This window comes from Theobroma umbraticum, unplaced genomic scaffold (assembly GCF_002168275.2).
Source record: "Theobroma umbraticum cultivar Fairchild unplaced genomic scaffold, ASM216827v3 scaffold_147.0, whole genome shotgun sequence".
Lineage (NCBI taxonomy): Eukaryota > Viridiplantae > Streptophyta > Magnoliopsida > Malvales > Malvaceae > Theobroma > Theobroma umbraticum.
In genome coordinates this window covers 10,556,507-10,573,644 of record NW_018397259.1, presented here as the reverse complement: position 1 = coordinate 10,573,644, position 17,138 = coordinate 10,556,507, and the positions used below count along the sequence as shown (strand labels likewise).

General features: G+C 37.0%; 2 protein-coding genes across 3 annotated transcripts; one reads left to right on the top strand and one right to left on the bottom strand.

Moving 5' to 3' along the window:
- Positions 1-1,495: 1,495 nt before the first annotated feature.
- On the bottom strand, positions 1,496-6,977 carry HASPIN (Protein kinase superfamily protein). The gene is made up of 16 exons (XM_021427095.2): positions 6,817-6,977; positions 6,584-6,722; positions 6,408-6,497; positions 5,973-6,063; positions 5,238-5,725; positions 4,655-4,778; positions 4,410-4,519; positions 3,932-4,043; positions 3,667-3,759; positions 3,451-3,512; positions 3,241-3,371; positions 3,071-3,141; positions 2,920-2,972; positions 2,244-2,310; positions 2,034-2,167; positions 1,496-1,643 (listed from the first exon to the last, which is right to left on the bottom strand). The coding sequence occupies exons 1-16, from the start codon at positions 6,830-6,832 to the stop codon at positions 1,496-1,498; spliced, it is 1,929 nt and encodes a 642-aa protein (XP_021282770.1). The 5' UTR covers positions 6,833-6,977.
- Positions 6,978-11,486: 4,509 nt separating this feature from the next.
- Positions 11,487-16,251, top strand: LOC110414993 (putative receptor-like protein kinase At5g18500). Of its 2 annotated transcripts, none has more exons than XM_021426441.2 (9): positions 11,487-12,141; positions 12,481-13,182; positions 13,265-13,369; positions 13,583-13,705; positions 13,774-13,944; positions 14,057-14,186; positions 14,907-15,119; positions 15,746-15,898; positions 16,072-16,251. In XM_021426441.2, exons 2-8 carry the CDS (start codon positions 12,518-12,520, stop codon positions 15,866-15,868), a joined length of 1,530 nt encoding a protein of 509 aa, XP_021282116.1. In that variant the 5' UTR covers positions 11,487-12,141; positions 12,481-12,517; the 3' UTR covers positions 15,869-15,898; positions 16,072-16,251. The 2 variants fall into 2 exon arrangements, with proteins under 2 accessions (XP_021282116.1, XP_021282114.1); XM_021426439.2 differs by having other exon boundaries at positions 11,488-11,848; positions 11,957-12,141; positions 15,746-16,251.
- Positions 16,252-17,138: the final 887 nt, after the last annotated feature.

Here is a 17,138-nt window from a genome sequence, read left to right as displayed (position 1 = left end):
AAAAAAAAAAAACGACAATGGCGGTGTTTAAAAGACAGTGCGCATAGGGAAATCTTAGGAATATAAAGTTCTAAGAGAGAGAGAGAGAGAGAGTTGAAGATAAAGAGGAAGAGAGAAAAGGAAATAAAGTAAAAGAAAGGATGACTATGTTCCATGTAATGATAAAGGAAAGATATTACTTTGTCATGAAGAATGGGGTTGTAAAATGTTCCGTCTGTCCACTGTAGCAAGGATCAAGCATGCTTTTTAGCTTCTTTATCTTTTTCCAAAGCCGTTTAGGCTCAGAATATAAAGCAGCCTGACGAGGCAAATGACATGTGCACATGCATGTACAAACCATGAATATGCCCCGTCTATAATCTAAAAAGAGTTGCAGATAGCATTGCCACTATCCATCTGGAAAAAAGTGAAGCACACTGTGATGTGTTCCATCTGGTTCCAAGTCGAAAGCAAACTACAGTCACTAAGAAAAGATGGTGCTTAATGGTATAATCCTGCATATTCCCATTATTCCAATTCCAATCATGTTTACCAAGTTACTCTGTTGTGAGCTTGAGGCAGCTGCCAATTGATTCAAGGTTTTGGATTTGATTAAACCAGCACAACATGTTTTTCTACTTACTGACTAAGAAAGAAAAAGTAAACGAGAACAGTCGAATGCATTTTCAATGAGTAGCTTGAATTAATGAGAATTGAACTTGGCAACAGTTAATCTAATCCCAAATGGGCAATTAAAGATTTGAACTTGGTTGGACAATCTAAAAGAGAAAATCATGGTCAATTTGGCTTAGCTCAGAAAAAGCCTCACGAATTAATTAATGTAGATAAAAAGAGAAGGGAAAGGGGAAGGCAAAGGCAAAGGAGCAAAAGGTTTGCTGTATTTTGCAGGCTCCAAGTGCTATTCCTGCTTCAGATAAGATCTCATACAAATATGATGTCAGAAGTCAATCAATGTCTGCAAACTTCATTGAGATTCTTGGGCTGCAGAGCTTCTTGCCAGCCGAGGGTGTTGAAGAAAAGACCCAACATTTATTAAACAAAACAAATTGGGGAGCACCACATTCTGCAAACTAAAAAATTGTATGTACAATTGGAAAATGGATTAGCTCTCCTGTCAGCAGCTAGCAATGGCAAGGCCATTACTGGCACCGAGTGATGTTTTGGGCTACAGTTCCTTTCGACCCATGTCATTGGTGCCACTTACTAGTCTCTTTTTTGAGATATTCTAACATATGTGAAGGAGGGGGGACAACCCATGTGGAAAAATCTATTGTGCTTCTCTTATTTCAAACCTATACAATCAAAAGCACCTTCTCTGACTAGATCTCAGCCGAAAGCAAACAAGAGGGAGAAAGAAAAACTTTCACCTGTCATGCCCATGATAAGGTCTGAAGATTTATGCATCATCTATAAATATGTGATTCTGATAAAAACAGCAGCTAACATGGTTTAATGTTCTCTTACTTTCTAAAACCCTGTAATGTTCTTGTTTCAATCAGCAGTGCAAAATTGGACTTTGTAAATTCACCCATGTCATGTGCATATATGTCGACAACTTTTGGAACATATCATCCGAATTCCTGGTCAGAAGATAGAAAGCAATTTGTTGGTCATACCCCACCGGATGGCTCGTGGCTCGGGGACTACAATTTTCAAATGATAAATTAAAAAGAAGACAGAATTATAGTTTGGGGCGAAAGAGAAAGAAAAGTTCAGAATATCCTAGTAGAGTGTGTGGTCTTGGAAAAAAGATGTACAACCCCTTCATGTGAATGTGACAACCAGCATAGGAAGTTCGGTATTCAGTTCCAAGACACATTCAAAACTTCATTAAGTTCCAATTTCCCATACTACTATAAAAACATTCTGATTCATATTCACCCAAAGGTTTTGTCTTATCTTCATTCACAACCATTGTTAGCAGATTATCTCCCAATCTCATGCTAAACTGTACAAGGGAGAAAGCATTTTCCTTTTTTTTAACTTCCAATTCTGACAAACACCACTTTCCCATCAGTTAGTGTACTACTTACTATTCACAAGGTTTCGTTTGGTCCACTAGTAAATCCCCAAAGAAAGGGTCAAATATTGCTTCTCGAGCTGAATTACATTTGTCCAAACGCTTCTTCAAAGACCTCAACTCTCTCTCATTCGTTGAAGAACGTACCTGACACACCATTAATTACAGTAAATACAAAACTATAATGACTACTTTCCTAATTTATGGGAAGAAAACCACTTACAAATGTTTTCTTCAGCAGCAGTATATCCACCAAGTACAACAACCATAACACATTTGTTCTGGGAAAACTGCACAAGGACAAAAATGAAGTAACAGGATGAGAATAATGTGATTTACTGAAAAGGAGGACCAAAGCCTTGAAAAGTCCAATGCCCTCCTGGGATATGCCCAAGAGAAACAGAGAAAAAATAAAGAACTCGAAATGCCTCAAATGAGTTTTCCTTTCATCACCTCCTTTCTTTAATGTATGGTATAGGGTATTCATGAACAGCTTTATGGATCTCATTCTTACCAAGAAATTCTACTAGAACAACCATACAACCGAAACTTGATTTTACAGGTTGACTTGCTTTACTTGGGAACAAAATCACTTCTATTTTCACCCTAGGCACATAATAACTAGTCCAAATAACTAGCCTAAAAGCTACACATAACAACAGATTGAGAACTATTATTAATGACTGGGACACCAAGAAAAAGAGTAAGGGTTTAATGAAAAAGATAATGATTTAACGAAAATTGTCAAGCTGCTGTTAAATCCAGCTCATTCATGACAGTGTTCACTTTGTTCAGTTAAACTAATGTAGGAATAGTAAGACAGTGCCGACAGCCAAGTGCTTGAATGGATGAAACAACAGAAGAGACCTATGTTGAGACGTGAAGAGGTAGAAAAATACCTTCCTTCCCAGTAATCTTCTGTAACCTCCTTCATTTTCCGATATGTTTCGGACTGCATATGATAATTCATTAGTACATGGATTTTGCTAGATTAGATGTGCATTGTATGTAACTATGAATGGAAATTCACAGCTTGTTTCAGTTTCTTACTTGTTTATCTCCTTTTGGACCTTTGAAAAGATAGGGGTCCGTTGACAGATCCATAAAGAGTATGCTTTCTCCTGAATACAAAAGCCATTAGAAAATTTTTATCTAATAAAGCCTCCAATGTAAAAAAATGTCTTTTAAAACCAAAACAACAAAGGAAAGGAAACTTTCACCAGTGTTTATTCTCGACAGTGTAAAATCAATTATTGATATCGATAACCCAAATGTCCTAATGAACATTTGCTTGCCCTCAAGAATAAACTTTGAGGTAACAGAGTCGTTTCGGCTCAAAAGTATGTTTCCCCTGTAACAAAAAATTTATCCATCAGTCAACTACAGTCAAAGACATAATATTACCATAAAAAATGTGACAGCAAGTAGACCAGTGCATGTCACGGTGTTCAAACTCATATGCAGCTTCAGCCACAGCCAGGGCAGCTGTAACCTGCAATGCACAATGAGTAAGTCAACTTTAAGCCAGTAACAACAGATAAAAAGATCCATGAATCAAAACTTGATTTTTTTCTCTAGAAAATTACTTTTCAAAAGAAGTTTATTTGTTTAATAATTTTGCATCGCAAGAAAAGTCTTTGATCTACCTGAACCAATAAACTTCGTGCTTCATCAAAGTTCTTGAGTACAAAGCTTTCAAGATCTTTACCCCCATGTTGTAGAACAAACACGACATAGCACTGAATGCAAATTCATCAGGTACAGTACAAAAATATTAGTAGAGGACAATTTAACTTGTAAGGTTTGCATTGTCCTATACGTGCATGTAAAATGGAGTATTAAGTTTTTCTCAAGTGTTTGTTAATAACTTTTGTGCATATATATTCATCAGCAACATGGAAAAGAAGATACCTGTTTCTCAGGAAACTCTTTGGGGTGATCATTTTGTGAGTCATTCTTTTCATCCCATTTTTCCCAAGCTCTAATCAATGCTGCATCATAAGAACCTTGGCAAACCTTTAAACTGCCAAAGATAGAGATCAATAAGAAATGATAGACAGATGAATAAATTATTTTCAAAAAAAAAAAGACAGATGAATAAATTGACACTGACATGCAAGTTTTATGCCCTGCATGATATTGGTGGATGATGTATTTGACCATGGCAAGTTTGTCTACTTTGTGCCAATATTTTAGTTTCAAGCATTGACTATTGAGCTTGACCAATTGAAAGCATAAAATCATTCATGCATTATTAGGTTCATATTTCATGCATTATGGCTTTCTCTTGAACATGACCCGAATAAGCCAACTAAGAATAAAAAACTGCTTCTGATTGAAGTGTTTGGTTATCAGAATATTAGAGAAAAACATGATGTGGAATACATACTCAATTGTTTCTATAAAGGTCGTGCAAGCATTAAAAACACCATTCTCAAATTCTCGTAAACTATTAAGAGTTTGTGAAAGTACAGCCTCCTCAAGCAATTCTTCTGATTTCTGAAGCACAGGAAAGGATATTGATTAGTGATAAAGATAAGCAAGTCAAGAATTTAATCCAAAACAAGTACACATGGAAAGGTAATTAAACTTGCAAACAACATGCAGAAAAAATAACTTCATTAGCCCAAATACCTTTTGTACTTCTCCATTTACTGGAAAATCTCCATCAAATGGAACTATTTTGCAGACGGTATTGCCTGCTCTGAAGGCTTCTCCATAAGTACCTTCGCCAACTTTAGTAATACTTTCTGGATCACTGAGTCAAGAAGGTTTAACCATAATCAATTCAAACAGGAAGCATGATCGATTAAATTTTGTGCAAAGAGGAAGTAGAAGAAAAAAACTGCAATGAGCTAAAACAGTATTGACACTAAGGCCACAAGGAACTGCAATCATGAGATAGCTGGACCACAGGATGAGTGAAACATTTAACATATAAGCGTGCTTTTCTGATATCTGAAAACAAGATAGCACATCTACTAAAATGTACGCTTATATGATAATATAGCGTTATCAGTGGCATATACATGGAGGCAATTTTTGTGGTCGACTTGCATGCTAAAAGGGGTGGCTAAAGCCGGAGGCTTGTGCATTGTGGGATTTGAGTAGGGTCAGATTACACAACCAAACCATTTCAACGAGTGCTAAACGACAGAAATAAAAGTGCAGTTTGGTTCTACTGGAAAAGGAAAAAATTAATTGGATTGAGACTAACCAATATTTGGAGAATAATTCAAAAAACCTTAGAGGTGCTAACTGCTGACAAATTTCAAGTAAAGCAGAAAATGGATCAACGCCATCAAGATCTGATGACGTTGCCAAGGAAAGCTTCTTAATGGCAGCATTTATATATTCACAGCCTCCATCAACAGAACTTGCAGATATTTGAATGCTCTTTTCTGGAGTTCTTAACCTTGAAGAATCCAAATCATCACTATAGATGGAATCCAAGGGAGCAGCTGGAGTTTCTAATATTTTAGACAAGGTACTAGAAGGCCCGCAGCTGAAGTTTAACTTCTTTGAAAAGAGCCACTTCTCTAATCTTGACGAAACGAGCGGAACAGGATCAGTGACACTTTGATTGCCCAGGGCCCAGGTCCCAAAGTTCTTTGGGGACGGGCTCTCCTCCAATAACTCAAAGGCATCAACCTCTTGAAAGTATTCTTTCTCCTTCTCGAAGCTTGGAGGTTCAGCAAGCTTTCCCTGTAAACAACAAGAATGTTTCGCTTCTGTTAAAGAAATGACCTTATAAGGACAAAGTAACCGATGCACCTATCTCAAGACACTTAACAGGTTTTAGACCAAAATTTGGACAAAAGTAGTTGTGTAACAACATAACAAATCAAGGAAGGAAGTTGAGATGGTATGTGGCATCAAAGTTAGAGAAACACTATGCACAAATGAGGTGCGAGAAAGGAAATAGGAAAGAGTATCGGTGTCAATGTCATACTTTAGGAACAGGTGGTTTTCCCTTCTTCTTGGCCTGTTTTTGTTGTGGTTGATTCTTCACACAAGGAGCAACAGCAATGCTCGTTCTCCCTCTAAAATGACGCAGCAAAACCAGTTACAAAGGAATAATAAGAACTAAGCTAAAAAGGAAACCTTTTATGCAATCCAACGGCAAAGGCAATGACAATTAGGCAATTTGGAACACGGTCAGCCACTTAGTTAGTCATGAGTGACAATGTTTTATCCTTGTGATGCAATTCCATGTACATTGAAATCAGAGTTCCAGCCTTCACAAGAAAAGATTCCATTTTTCGTCATGCTGTTCTTGTTCATCATAATGGGTGTTTGAATTTGCAGGTAAATTTGATGGAAGGCTCGGAAAAAGAACGGTTGATCAATTGAAGCAATCAAAAGGGGGAAAAGAAAAAGAAAGAACCTGGTGGAAAGCGAGCGATTCCAACTGACCCGCTTGTTAGCAGCAGCCAAACTCAGCCGATTGCGGTTATTGGGTGCGACCTCCTCCACCCTGCTCCGTGGAACAACAGCGTGACCCCGTTTCATTTTAGTAGAAGAAATGCGACACGAAAAGAAGAAAAGAAAAACGAAACATACAAGAGAGTTTCTTGAGGGGTGGTGAGACTGTGAGAGCTAGGCCGCCTTCTCTGATAGATGACTTGGACTCTCTTTCTCGACTGATGTTCCTCCGACTCCGATGCAATGATTTCCGACCAAAGGCCAACCTCCCCTGACGCTGTTCCATTTTCATTTCAGAAGACAGAAAATTAGTAGTAATACTAGTATCAGAATCAGAACCCAAAAATTACTACAAGTATCCATTTGCCAACCTGCTTTGCGATCCATATTAACTACTTGAGCGAGCAACAGTGATTCACTGAGACGGATTAGACAGAGAGACGGTGGTTCATTCAAGTTTGAATCTCCGTCGACGCGGGAATTGCTACTTCCTCGGGAATTTGGAGTTCTATACACATGGGCTATGCTCCAATCATCCTTCCCTTCCCTGGATTCATAGGCCCAACTTATTCAGCCCACATTTCCTCTTTATGTATGAGAATGAAATCTAAATATTTTATTTGTTTCATTTTTATAAAAATTAAGATAAAAATATTTTGATTTAAACTTTTTTATATCAAAATTTTTTTTAAAAGAAAAAACCCTAAATTAATTTGAAGCTTACCCTAAACCAACAACTTAACCACTCAATTTGATCAACTACCAATATTGGGCAAATATTTCCCAATCCCTAAAACCCAAAATCCCTCCTTCATCCTCACCTCTTAATCTCTTTGAGATAAAATTAAAATTTATCAAGACGATATCAAATTTATCGTTTATCTTTAAACGGGTATTCAATCTAGATAAAATATTAAGATATTTATTTATTAGGTATGTACATATGTCAACATCCATAACCTAATTAACAAAATGTGAATATTTTAATTGATTTTCAACATATGATCAAAATGACATATACTATACTTAAGATTAGGTTACTCTCACTTTGATTGAGACTTTACTAATTTCTGTTTCCAATGTTTTTGAGTTAATTTGGATTATTATTATTATAAAAATAAAAATAAAAAAGAAGACAACGTACTCTTTCAAATCAAGTCTTGTTAAGATTTCATTATCAAAATATCAAGGATTAATAGACAAACCAACCTACTTTTCTTCTGATTAGACCATTCCATTATCATTATTATTATTAATACTAATAATTCTCCTCGTGCATCGTTTCCATCAACAAAAAGCTAAATTGGCCCCTTTATTTCTTTGATCCCTAATCTTATATATATATATATATGCTACATTTAGTTAAAATAAATAACTTATCATAATTAAAATATTTGTTTGTTGAGTAATATTATTTTACGCTTATATCAAATTCTTTTTAGAATATATATATATATATATATACACTTGATATTAACTTTAGAACAAACAAAATATCGTATAATTTTCAATAATGTGCTATTTAAACAATATTATAGTACCTACTTGTTATTTGTAAATGATTCAGATTGAACAAGCATTGTGTTTCCTATTTAACTATGTTTGTGTCTTGCTCAATTTGTTAGGGGATTGTTGATTCTTGGGTAGAAAACGATCCTAATGAATGTGATAAACAATGGGTCCACTCCATATTCCGAGTTCAGCGCACAAGATTAGTACGAAATGAATATCAAAAGTGACGAGCATATGGCTAATAGCTAGCAAGTAGTAATGATTAGGATGCTCTAATCACAATTATCCACCGGGATATTAGGAATCAAATGCAAGGTGATTTTTCAACATGAATCGCCTCACGGGGGCTAATTGCTTAATCTAACCCAAAAAAAAAAAGGAAAGTAGGAATCCGCAGTGAATTAAGGAAATGGAAAATGATTTTAAGGATGGAAATATCAAAAATGGAGCTGCAGCCTATAGCTGTTTTCATGATTTCATCAGGTGTCACATGTTGTTAAGCCAGAATTTAGCAGCCAAGTCAAAGGGGCTATATCCTCTAGCCTACATATCATTTATGTAACAATAGTAATAATCAGCCATGAATACTTTGAAGGAAGCCAACTCACAAATCCCAAATGAGAGTAGTAAAAAGATATTGTGAGTTTGGAAGGAAACACAATAAAGGGGGTCAAGGCAAGTTGGTCCTTTGGATTGGGAAGAGGATTTAATAAGGAGAGATGCAGCCCCATCCTTGAAGGCTTCAACCCCACTGCCCCCAGCAACCCTTCTTAAGACCCCCAACCAAATTTTTCCATTTTTCACAGGACGATTTGTACTGATTTTGATCAACATATAATGTAACCACCTGCCTGTTAGATTCTCAGCCGGTGATGATGTTTCTTTATTTGTAGCCACTGGTTTCACTTCCGTCCTTTGCTTTCAAGTACAATTACCCTCCCCTCCCTTGTGACAACACCCTCATGGCATTTCATGTGAAACCACATGCCTTCCAATCTCATGTAAAATATCCATCCAAGTTTACAAGGAATTTCATCTAGACATGATTCTCCTTGACTGCTCATTTATTTCTCTTTGCAATTATAGATTCAATGTTTGTCCTTGTCCCCTAGTCTTTTTCTACTAGCAATCATAGAGAAAAGCAAAAGAAATCGAATTTAGCTTCGTATCAGAGTCAGACAGGGGGTAACAAACAAAATTAACAAAAGCAGACCAAGCCAAAAGCATGGAGGGGTCGCAAGGTCTAATTGAATAAAAGATTATCAGGTCCCATAAGCATGTCTGCTCTTTAACAATAGGGCATAGGATCCCTTCAGCACATAGGGGACATAACAGGAATCCACACCTATATTATAATCTGCATATTGTATTAGTCTAATTTCCAATTCAAGTCTCAAACTTTCTTCTAATACAAGGCAGTGGTTTGAATTTAACTTCTACAAAAAAAGAGTTTTTTTATTTCCGGGTTGGTTATGGTTTCTTTGTCTAATCGCACCAGCTGATAGGAAACTGCCATATAAATCTTCTGTAATTACCTTTGCATCCCTCTCTCCTGGACCATGGTACCTGCAGAACCAGAAGCAATGGTCCCCAACCCCCATACCCCCTCATGGATTTTGGTTTTTACTTTGATTTTAATATGAAACTAAGATCAGGGAAGGCAGGAAATATACCGCAGGGATGACAGCTTATATCTGGTACCAATATGCCAGCAACTAGAAATAGCATTTATGCTCTTTCATAATTTTCCTTACTGTTTTTCTACCTAATCATTGCATTTTTTAGCTGATTAATTACTTCTTGATTGTTCTTTCCATTGCTACATGAGCTTATTAAGTATCACAGAATGTTCATGAAGCCACCATGTTTCTTTCCAGTGTAAGGAAACAAATCCCCAGACTGCTTTTGAATTGCCTTAAACATGTTGGGATTCTTAATATCAGAGGGAATAAAGAATAATTCTTTGTGAAATTAATACATCCAAGCACAACTGATTTAATTGTAAAAAACTAGTGAAAATTAAGACAGCAAACTTGATATATTGTAAAAGGTAGTGCTACTGCTAGATGTACAACCATACAATTAAAGACTTGAGAAGATATTTGGTTGAAAATATGGTGGTTGCTGCTACTGGCACCACATGCCGTGCATTCCGGCTCATGCCGTGTGGACCTCCACCCTTCATCCTCTCCCTACATTTTGCAACAGCGTTGCAACCCCCCGTTTCCCGCTGCCTAAACTCGGTCTTTCCTACATGCACTTTAGGTTTCTCTCATTTTGATGATCCTTCATTGCCACATTCTCCAGCTACTTCATGTGCTGGCTCATCCGTTGCTAATGCGAGCATAATTGCATGCACATCATCATGTTTTCTTCCCACGTTCCAACCGGAAAGGACAATCTTGGGTATGACTTACCGTTGGCATTTGACACAAGTGTGCGACCATTGATCAGTTATGATTTCTGCTATGAGTGCATGACCCTGTTTTACTACATGTCCCGTAGCCATGTTCTGCTTTGAGTTCTGTCAAGGTGAGCCCGGCTGGTTGCTGCACTGCAACATTGGGTATCAGCCCTTGAATTTGATGCAGGGTTCAATCTATCAAAATCAATTTAACCAAAGACTCAACCTCAGCTTTTTATTCATCTTGCTTTGATGCTGAGAAATTGAATTTTGAGCTGTAAAAGAGATTGCTGTCTGTGTTACTACTAATCAAGCAAGCCAAAGTGCAAATGGAACAATGTACAAGCTAAAGATTGTGATTGGTACATTGAAACTATCTTGATTAATGGGGTTAGAAAGCAGTATCAATTTGATGGAAAAGACCCAAAGCAATCAACTCAAGCGTCGATCGTGTGTTAAACTGTTTATTTTGCCCGATCAAGTTGTTGAGAATCGGAAATGGGCCAAATACTAAAGCTAATTAAAGTGCAAAAACTGATCACTACATTGATAGTTAGATCTGCCCTGTATTTGATGTGATCTACCAATACAACATCAGATTTGGGAGATAACAAAATTTTTGTTGCATGCATCCATTCACTGTTTAGTGCATTTCCAAATTATAGATATATTTCTATACGTAAAATTTACAATGAGATCAATAAAAAAGAAAAAGAGTCGAAGAGTAGAATATAATATCTCGAACAATTTATAGAGTAATATGACAACATTCTTTGATAAAACTATCCTAATAATTAAGAGATCATCAACCCTGATGGTTGCAAAATGAAATTACAGCAGTGCTAGTATAACTTAATATTTGTAGACATGTTTGAAGATGGAAACCGATGGGTGAGAATTCTAGTAAGTAACAACCTTTCCTATTCAATTTGACCAGCACTGAACTCTATATATCACATTAATTGCTCATTACCCATCATAATTATCCTTTTCTTTTTCCCATACTATATCTTAATTGAGATGTTTGACTAACCACCCTGGAGTAAAATAAATAAATAAATAAAACCACAAGTAGACTAGAGTTACAACTGTTAAGTAACATCCTAGATTTTAGTTGGAATTAGGGTGATTCAGGACACACAAGTTTTGAGGGAAGAATTGAGTGAAGAGGAAAAGAGTAAATTACTGATAAAGAGTCATGTTCAAAGCAAAGACTAAAGTGAGGAAGAGGGTGTTAGACAATTGTTTTGGAAGATGCATGCTTGTGTTTTACTGTATGTATGAGTAAACATGTAATGTGGTGTAAGGCATCTAAACTCATCACCTACCACTGATAACTCCATCCCTTCTTCTCTTCTCTTATTATTCTTCCCCACCTCTCGCCCCATTCACCATTCCATGCCCATCCACTTCTCTCAGTTTCAGGCCTTTCCTTGTCATTTCTGGCTTTGCTTTTGCCTTTGCCTTTACAAGGAGCCTCATTTCTGGTACTAGATAGCTCCATTCCAGCTTAGATTCACCTCCACATTTCCCTAGGAAACAAATAATCTCTTTTTAGCATTTAACTGCCTTTATTTTTTTTTTCTTTGGATAAGTGGGTGCATTTGCAGTTTCGTCAATTGGCTGCTGTTGTTTCTGGGAAGTGGCCACATTTTTGGGCTTCCTTATTTGGCTGCTTTCATTCTTGTTAATCGGAGATCTGGGCTTGTTTATTTGGTTTGTTTCTTGTATGAGGAGTGGGTGTGCCGAATTCAAAGATCTGAACTTTACACGCTGGAAGGTAAAGATACAGCATTCGTTTAATTGGCTTTTTTCCTGTATCAAAATTTTTACTTTTATGCAGCGCAGAAAATCGTTTCTCTGTAGCGGGGACCTAAATTGTTCTATCATTTTGTCTGATCCGTTTCTTTGGTAAAATAAAAGTTCTGTTTTTCCATAGCTTGATGCTTCTGCTCCTTGGTTGCTTGTGTGGAAATGCTGAATGCCAAGTAAAAGATAAGATTTGGAAAGGATTTTGTAATACAGTCTCATGGATGATGGAGCAATAAGTACCTTATTTTTAGTTTTTGTTTATGTATTAATCAAATTTCGTTCCTTATGTCTTGTGTCAATCATGTAGGTTCTGAATATCTGAAAGTAAATAAGGAAAAACAGACATGGCAACTGATCTCAACGCAGAATTATCCCAGAAGACTGCCATTTTTGGTCTTAAGGTCTGGGAAGTTATCGGGATTGTTGTTGCATTATTTATCATAGTCATCCTTTCTCTGTTGTCGTTTTGTTTAACTTCCCGGAAGAAATCCAGAGCTAGAAATAAGATTCCCCTTACCCAAATCCCATCTGTTTCCAAGGAAATTAAGGAAGTCAGGGTGGAGCAAGTATCAACCAATGAATTTGTTCCTCGTGATGGTATTCTTCTCACCATTCATGACAAATCCAGTGACAAAGAGTCAGATAAGGTTCTGGTTCATCTGGGGATGGGAAAATCCAAGAATGGAGACAATAGTAGTCAGTCAGGTTCATTTCACCATTTGGATAAAGATGGTGTAGGGTCTCAATCAGGAGAAGAAGGGAGTTCTGGCACAGTAACTGTTTATAAACCCTCTTCTTCATATCCCATTACTGCTCCTTCTCCTCTAGTTGGCCTGCCTGAATTCTCTCACTTGGGCTGGGGTCACTGGTTTACGTTGAGGGATCTTGAACTTGCCACTAACCGGTTTTCAAAGGATAATGTTCTTGGAGAGGGTGGATATGGCGTTGTTTATCAGGGCCATTTAATCAATGGGACGCCAGTGGCAGTTAAGAAGATCCTCAACAATGTGTGAGTATATATGTGTAAACTTTAAAAATGGTGTTATTTTCTTGTCCTTGTTTAGCTGAACTTCTTATCATCTTCTCTGTAGGGGCCAAGCAGAGAAAGAATTTAGAGTAGAAGTAGAAGCCATTGGGCATGTACGCCACAAGAATTTGGTTCGTCTTTTGGGTTACTGCATTGAAGGAACACACAGGTGTAGTCTTCTTTAACTTTGTTTTTTTATGGTTTAAAATTTGAACAGTTACCTAGATAATGGGTTATCCTTAGCAGTAATAAAATTAAGAGATCATGGAAAAGCAGTTTGGGGCTTAAATATTTTAGTAGCAATGTCGATACTGCTATCTAGATATTGGTTAAGTTTCTGGCTTGCGGGTTTTAACAAAAGGCATATGGTTTAAAATTGCAGGATGTTGGTTTATGAATATGTCAACAATGGAAACTTGGAACAATGGCTTCATGGAGCTATGCGTCAGCATGGATATCTTACCTGGGAGGCTCGCATAAAGATTCTCCTTGGCACAGCTAAGGCGTAAGTCAATATATTTATATACATTTTTATCAGTCCAGTTCTCATTGGCATGATGATTCTTCTTGCAGTCTTGCCTACTTGCATGAGGCCATTGAACCAAAGGTGGTGCACCGAGACATAAAGTCCAGCAATATATTGATTGATGATGACTTCAATGCCAAGGTTTCTGATTTTGGTCTGGCCAAGCTGCTGGGTGCTGGGAAAAGTCATGTCACAACCCGAGTTATGGGAACATTTGGGTATGTATATTCTCTAGTGCGTGTGATTTTCATATATTTAGTACTTTTAGTCTCTCTCTCTCTCTCTCTGTGTTCCTTTATCTGATTGTTATCTTCTCCTAAAATCACACAGATATGTGGCTCCAGAATACGCAAATACTGGCCTTTTGAATGAAAAGAGTGATGTCTACAGCTTTGGGGTTGTACTATTGGAAGCAATTACTGGTAGAGATCCTGTAGATTATGGTCGTCCTTCCCATGAGGTACACAGTAATCATTAATAAGATCTTTACTAAGCTGCTGCAAACTCAAAGGCTAGTTAAGTTTAATGCTTTTGTTACTAAACCATAGAAATCTGTCTGTTGATTTAGGTCTCCTTACTATATATTAGGAGTACAGCTTGTTCCCGGCCCACCATGGCCTACTACTGGAATTAAGTTAAGGATTGCTTTTCTTCTGTTAAAAGGCATGCCATCCTGTGTTCTGAATTGATGAATTAGTTAACTGACTGTGGTTGTTTCTGTCTCTTTAATATGGTGGACCCAAATACATAACTAAGTAAAATTTTAATATTTATGGTGCTAAGAGAATGGTACCTGAAAATTAAATAGCTAAGGCTGTACAACTGGCAATTAGCAGTTGAGCGCTTCTATGCCCTTGTGTCTGGGGAGGTATTTCTACACTGTCCTGAATTATAATCTTCATTGTAAAGAACTAAATTTTCAGAATTCAAAATTATTAGAGCACCAAGGCATCCCCCTAACATGAATATATAAAAGTTAACAGCATTCTGCACCTACACTGTGGTAAAGCTCTTAACATTTCAACTTGGTGGTCATGGTCAGTCAAAGGTCTAATTCAAATTGATTTAGCTGCATTGAAATTGTTTTCTCCAACATAAATATTAGTGATGGATTTCTTGGTTTTTATATATAAAGATTTTTTAAAGCTTTATTAAACATGATATATCTTTATGTTTACAGGTAAATTTGGTAGATTGGCTGAAAATGATGGTGGGAAGCAGGAGGTCAGAGGAAGTGGTAGACCCAAATATTGAGGTCAGACCATCAACAAGAGCTCTAAAGCGTGCCCTTCTCACTGCTTTGAGATGTGTTGATCCGGATTCTGAAAAAAGACCCAAGATGGGCCAAGTGGTGCGAATGCTCGAGTCTGAGGAGTATCCCATACCAAGAGAGGTTAGTGTTAAATTCATTTCTCTAGCATGGTGGATTCAATTTGGACTAGTCACTAAAGAAAAGAAAAGAAATGAAGATAAAAGAAACTTGAACCATCTGACTTGACTGCTTCTTTAGGTTTTTTGTCTAATTGCTTACTTTTTGTGGCATTTTTCTGACTTTATGACATATAGCCAAGCATTTCTCAGTTGTATAGCCAAGAGTGTTACTTTCTGACTCACTTGGTACTATCTTAATGTGGCTTTACCTTTATCATGATAACATGATAAGTGTATCTATTTCTTCCCTCTCTCTATTTCTTACCTCTCATCTAGTGCTTTAATAATGAAATCCTCTCTAAGCTATTCTGCCAAAATTGTATTATCAGAAGCTGTGTCCTGTAATCAACTTCTGCCAAGGCATAGTATCTTTATGTTTGTCCCTTCTTTTCTTTGTTGTTTTAATCAGAAAGCTTTCTTTCCTACCAATATTAACATTTATATCACACTTTTGGATGCACTTAATCATGCTTATAAATACTGTGATATTCGTGAAGTGTATGCTGTTTCTTCTGAGTAGCTAATATATCTGCAGTTCTGTTTCGGTGAACTTCAAAGAAATGACTGGATAAAAATTTTGAAATTCAGGATCGAAGGCACCGTAGGAATCATGGAAGTAGCTTGGAAATAGATTCACAAAGGGATAATTCTGACACTGATCGTAGCGATTTTCCAGCTTCCAGATCAGAGAGCAAGCGGACGCAGTCTTAACATAAACTGCAAACAGGCTGAGGATGAACGGTGGAATTCTTAAAATTCTTTCAAACTGTTAAAATTTCTTGGGTTTGTCTCCATATTAGTTGTCAATAAGTAGGGCATGGTGGTAAAGAGTGGGGAAGGGGACAATGATCGCTTATTCTTTTGCTTTTTTTTTTGGCTTCTCCTTTTGTTTAAATTCTTCATATAATTTGTAGATGGAAGAGATGACTTGTTTGTGCATGGAAATTGGCGTTGTGAAGAACCGAAGATTACTAGGGGTGTGTACAGAATCGGGGAGCTCTTTTTTAAGTTTTAATATTGTTTTGATGAATTGCTCCCCACATTCCTTCTTGAAGAATGGAGGTGACAAGGTGGTCATGAACTTTTTTAGATTATCTTTCTTTCTGCTTTCCCCCTCTTCACTTCCACCCCATATATTTCTTCTAAAAAGAAGTTAGACTAATATGCAACACTCGACAGTCCATGCATTAATGTAAGCTGCATGGCCACATTGAGTTGTCGTTTTGGTTTTACTAGCAGGTATCATAAATTGGGGTTTGCTTCAAATTGGTGGATTTGAGTATGTAGCATGCCATGTTTGGGACTTGGGATGGTCGCATTTGCTTTGATGCAGTGAGGATTGATGTTCATGTTAACTTTTAGGTTTGGATCATTTTGAGCCAGGTCGAGATTGCATTTTGCTTTTGTTTGAGGTGGTGTGTTATCTCATCCGTATGGTAAACCTCTTTGTTAAGCTTTGGCGACAAAATAGTTGAGTAGTCTCCTCTCCCTCTGGTTTTTCAACCTGATCCGGGGGCCCATATCATTATAAAAGATGTTAACTGTGAAGTTCAGCAAAGTCGAAATAAATTAGAACGACATTCTGTTTCTGTAGGTTTGCTTTTATGGGTTGAAATCCAAACAAAATTACTTATATTCCTTGATCTGCATTCAGAATACCATTGTTTGGGGTAGCTATACACTCTAAACATGCAAGTTTAGAAGCTTAAACTGTCAACCTGAAAAATCTTGACTGAAAATGGTTGTGTTGTTGTCAGGGAACTCTGCTGGCTTCCAGGAAAATGTTGAAGCATTGTTCAAACCTAATAGTCAAATTTTCTTTGTAATTTGAATCCACTGATGTTTTCATTAGTTGTCATCAAGGTGCATATACATAGTTTAATGAATAACAAATAGCAGTCATTTTTGATCTGGTCAAGCCACACACCCAAACTTCCAACTGCCAACGAAATTATAATCAGCATTTTGAGCAACTGCAGCT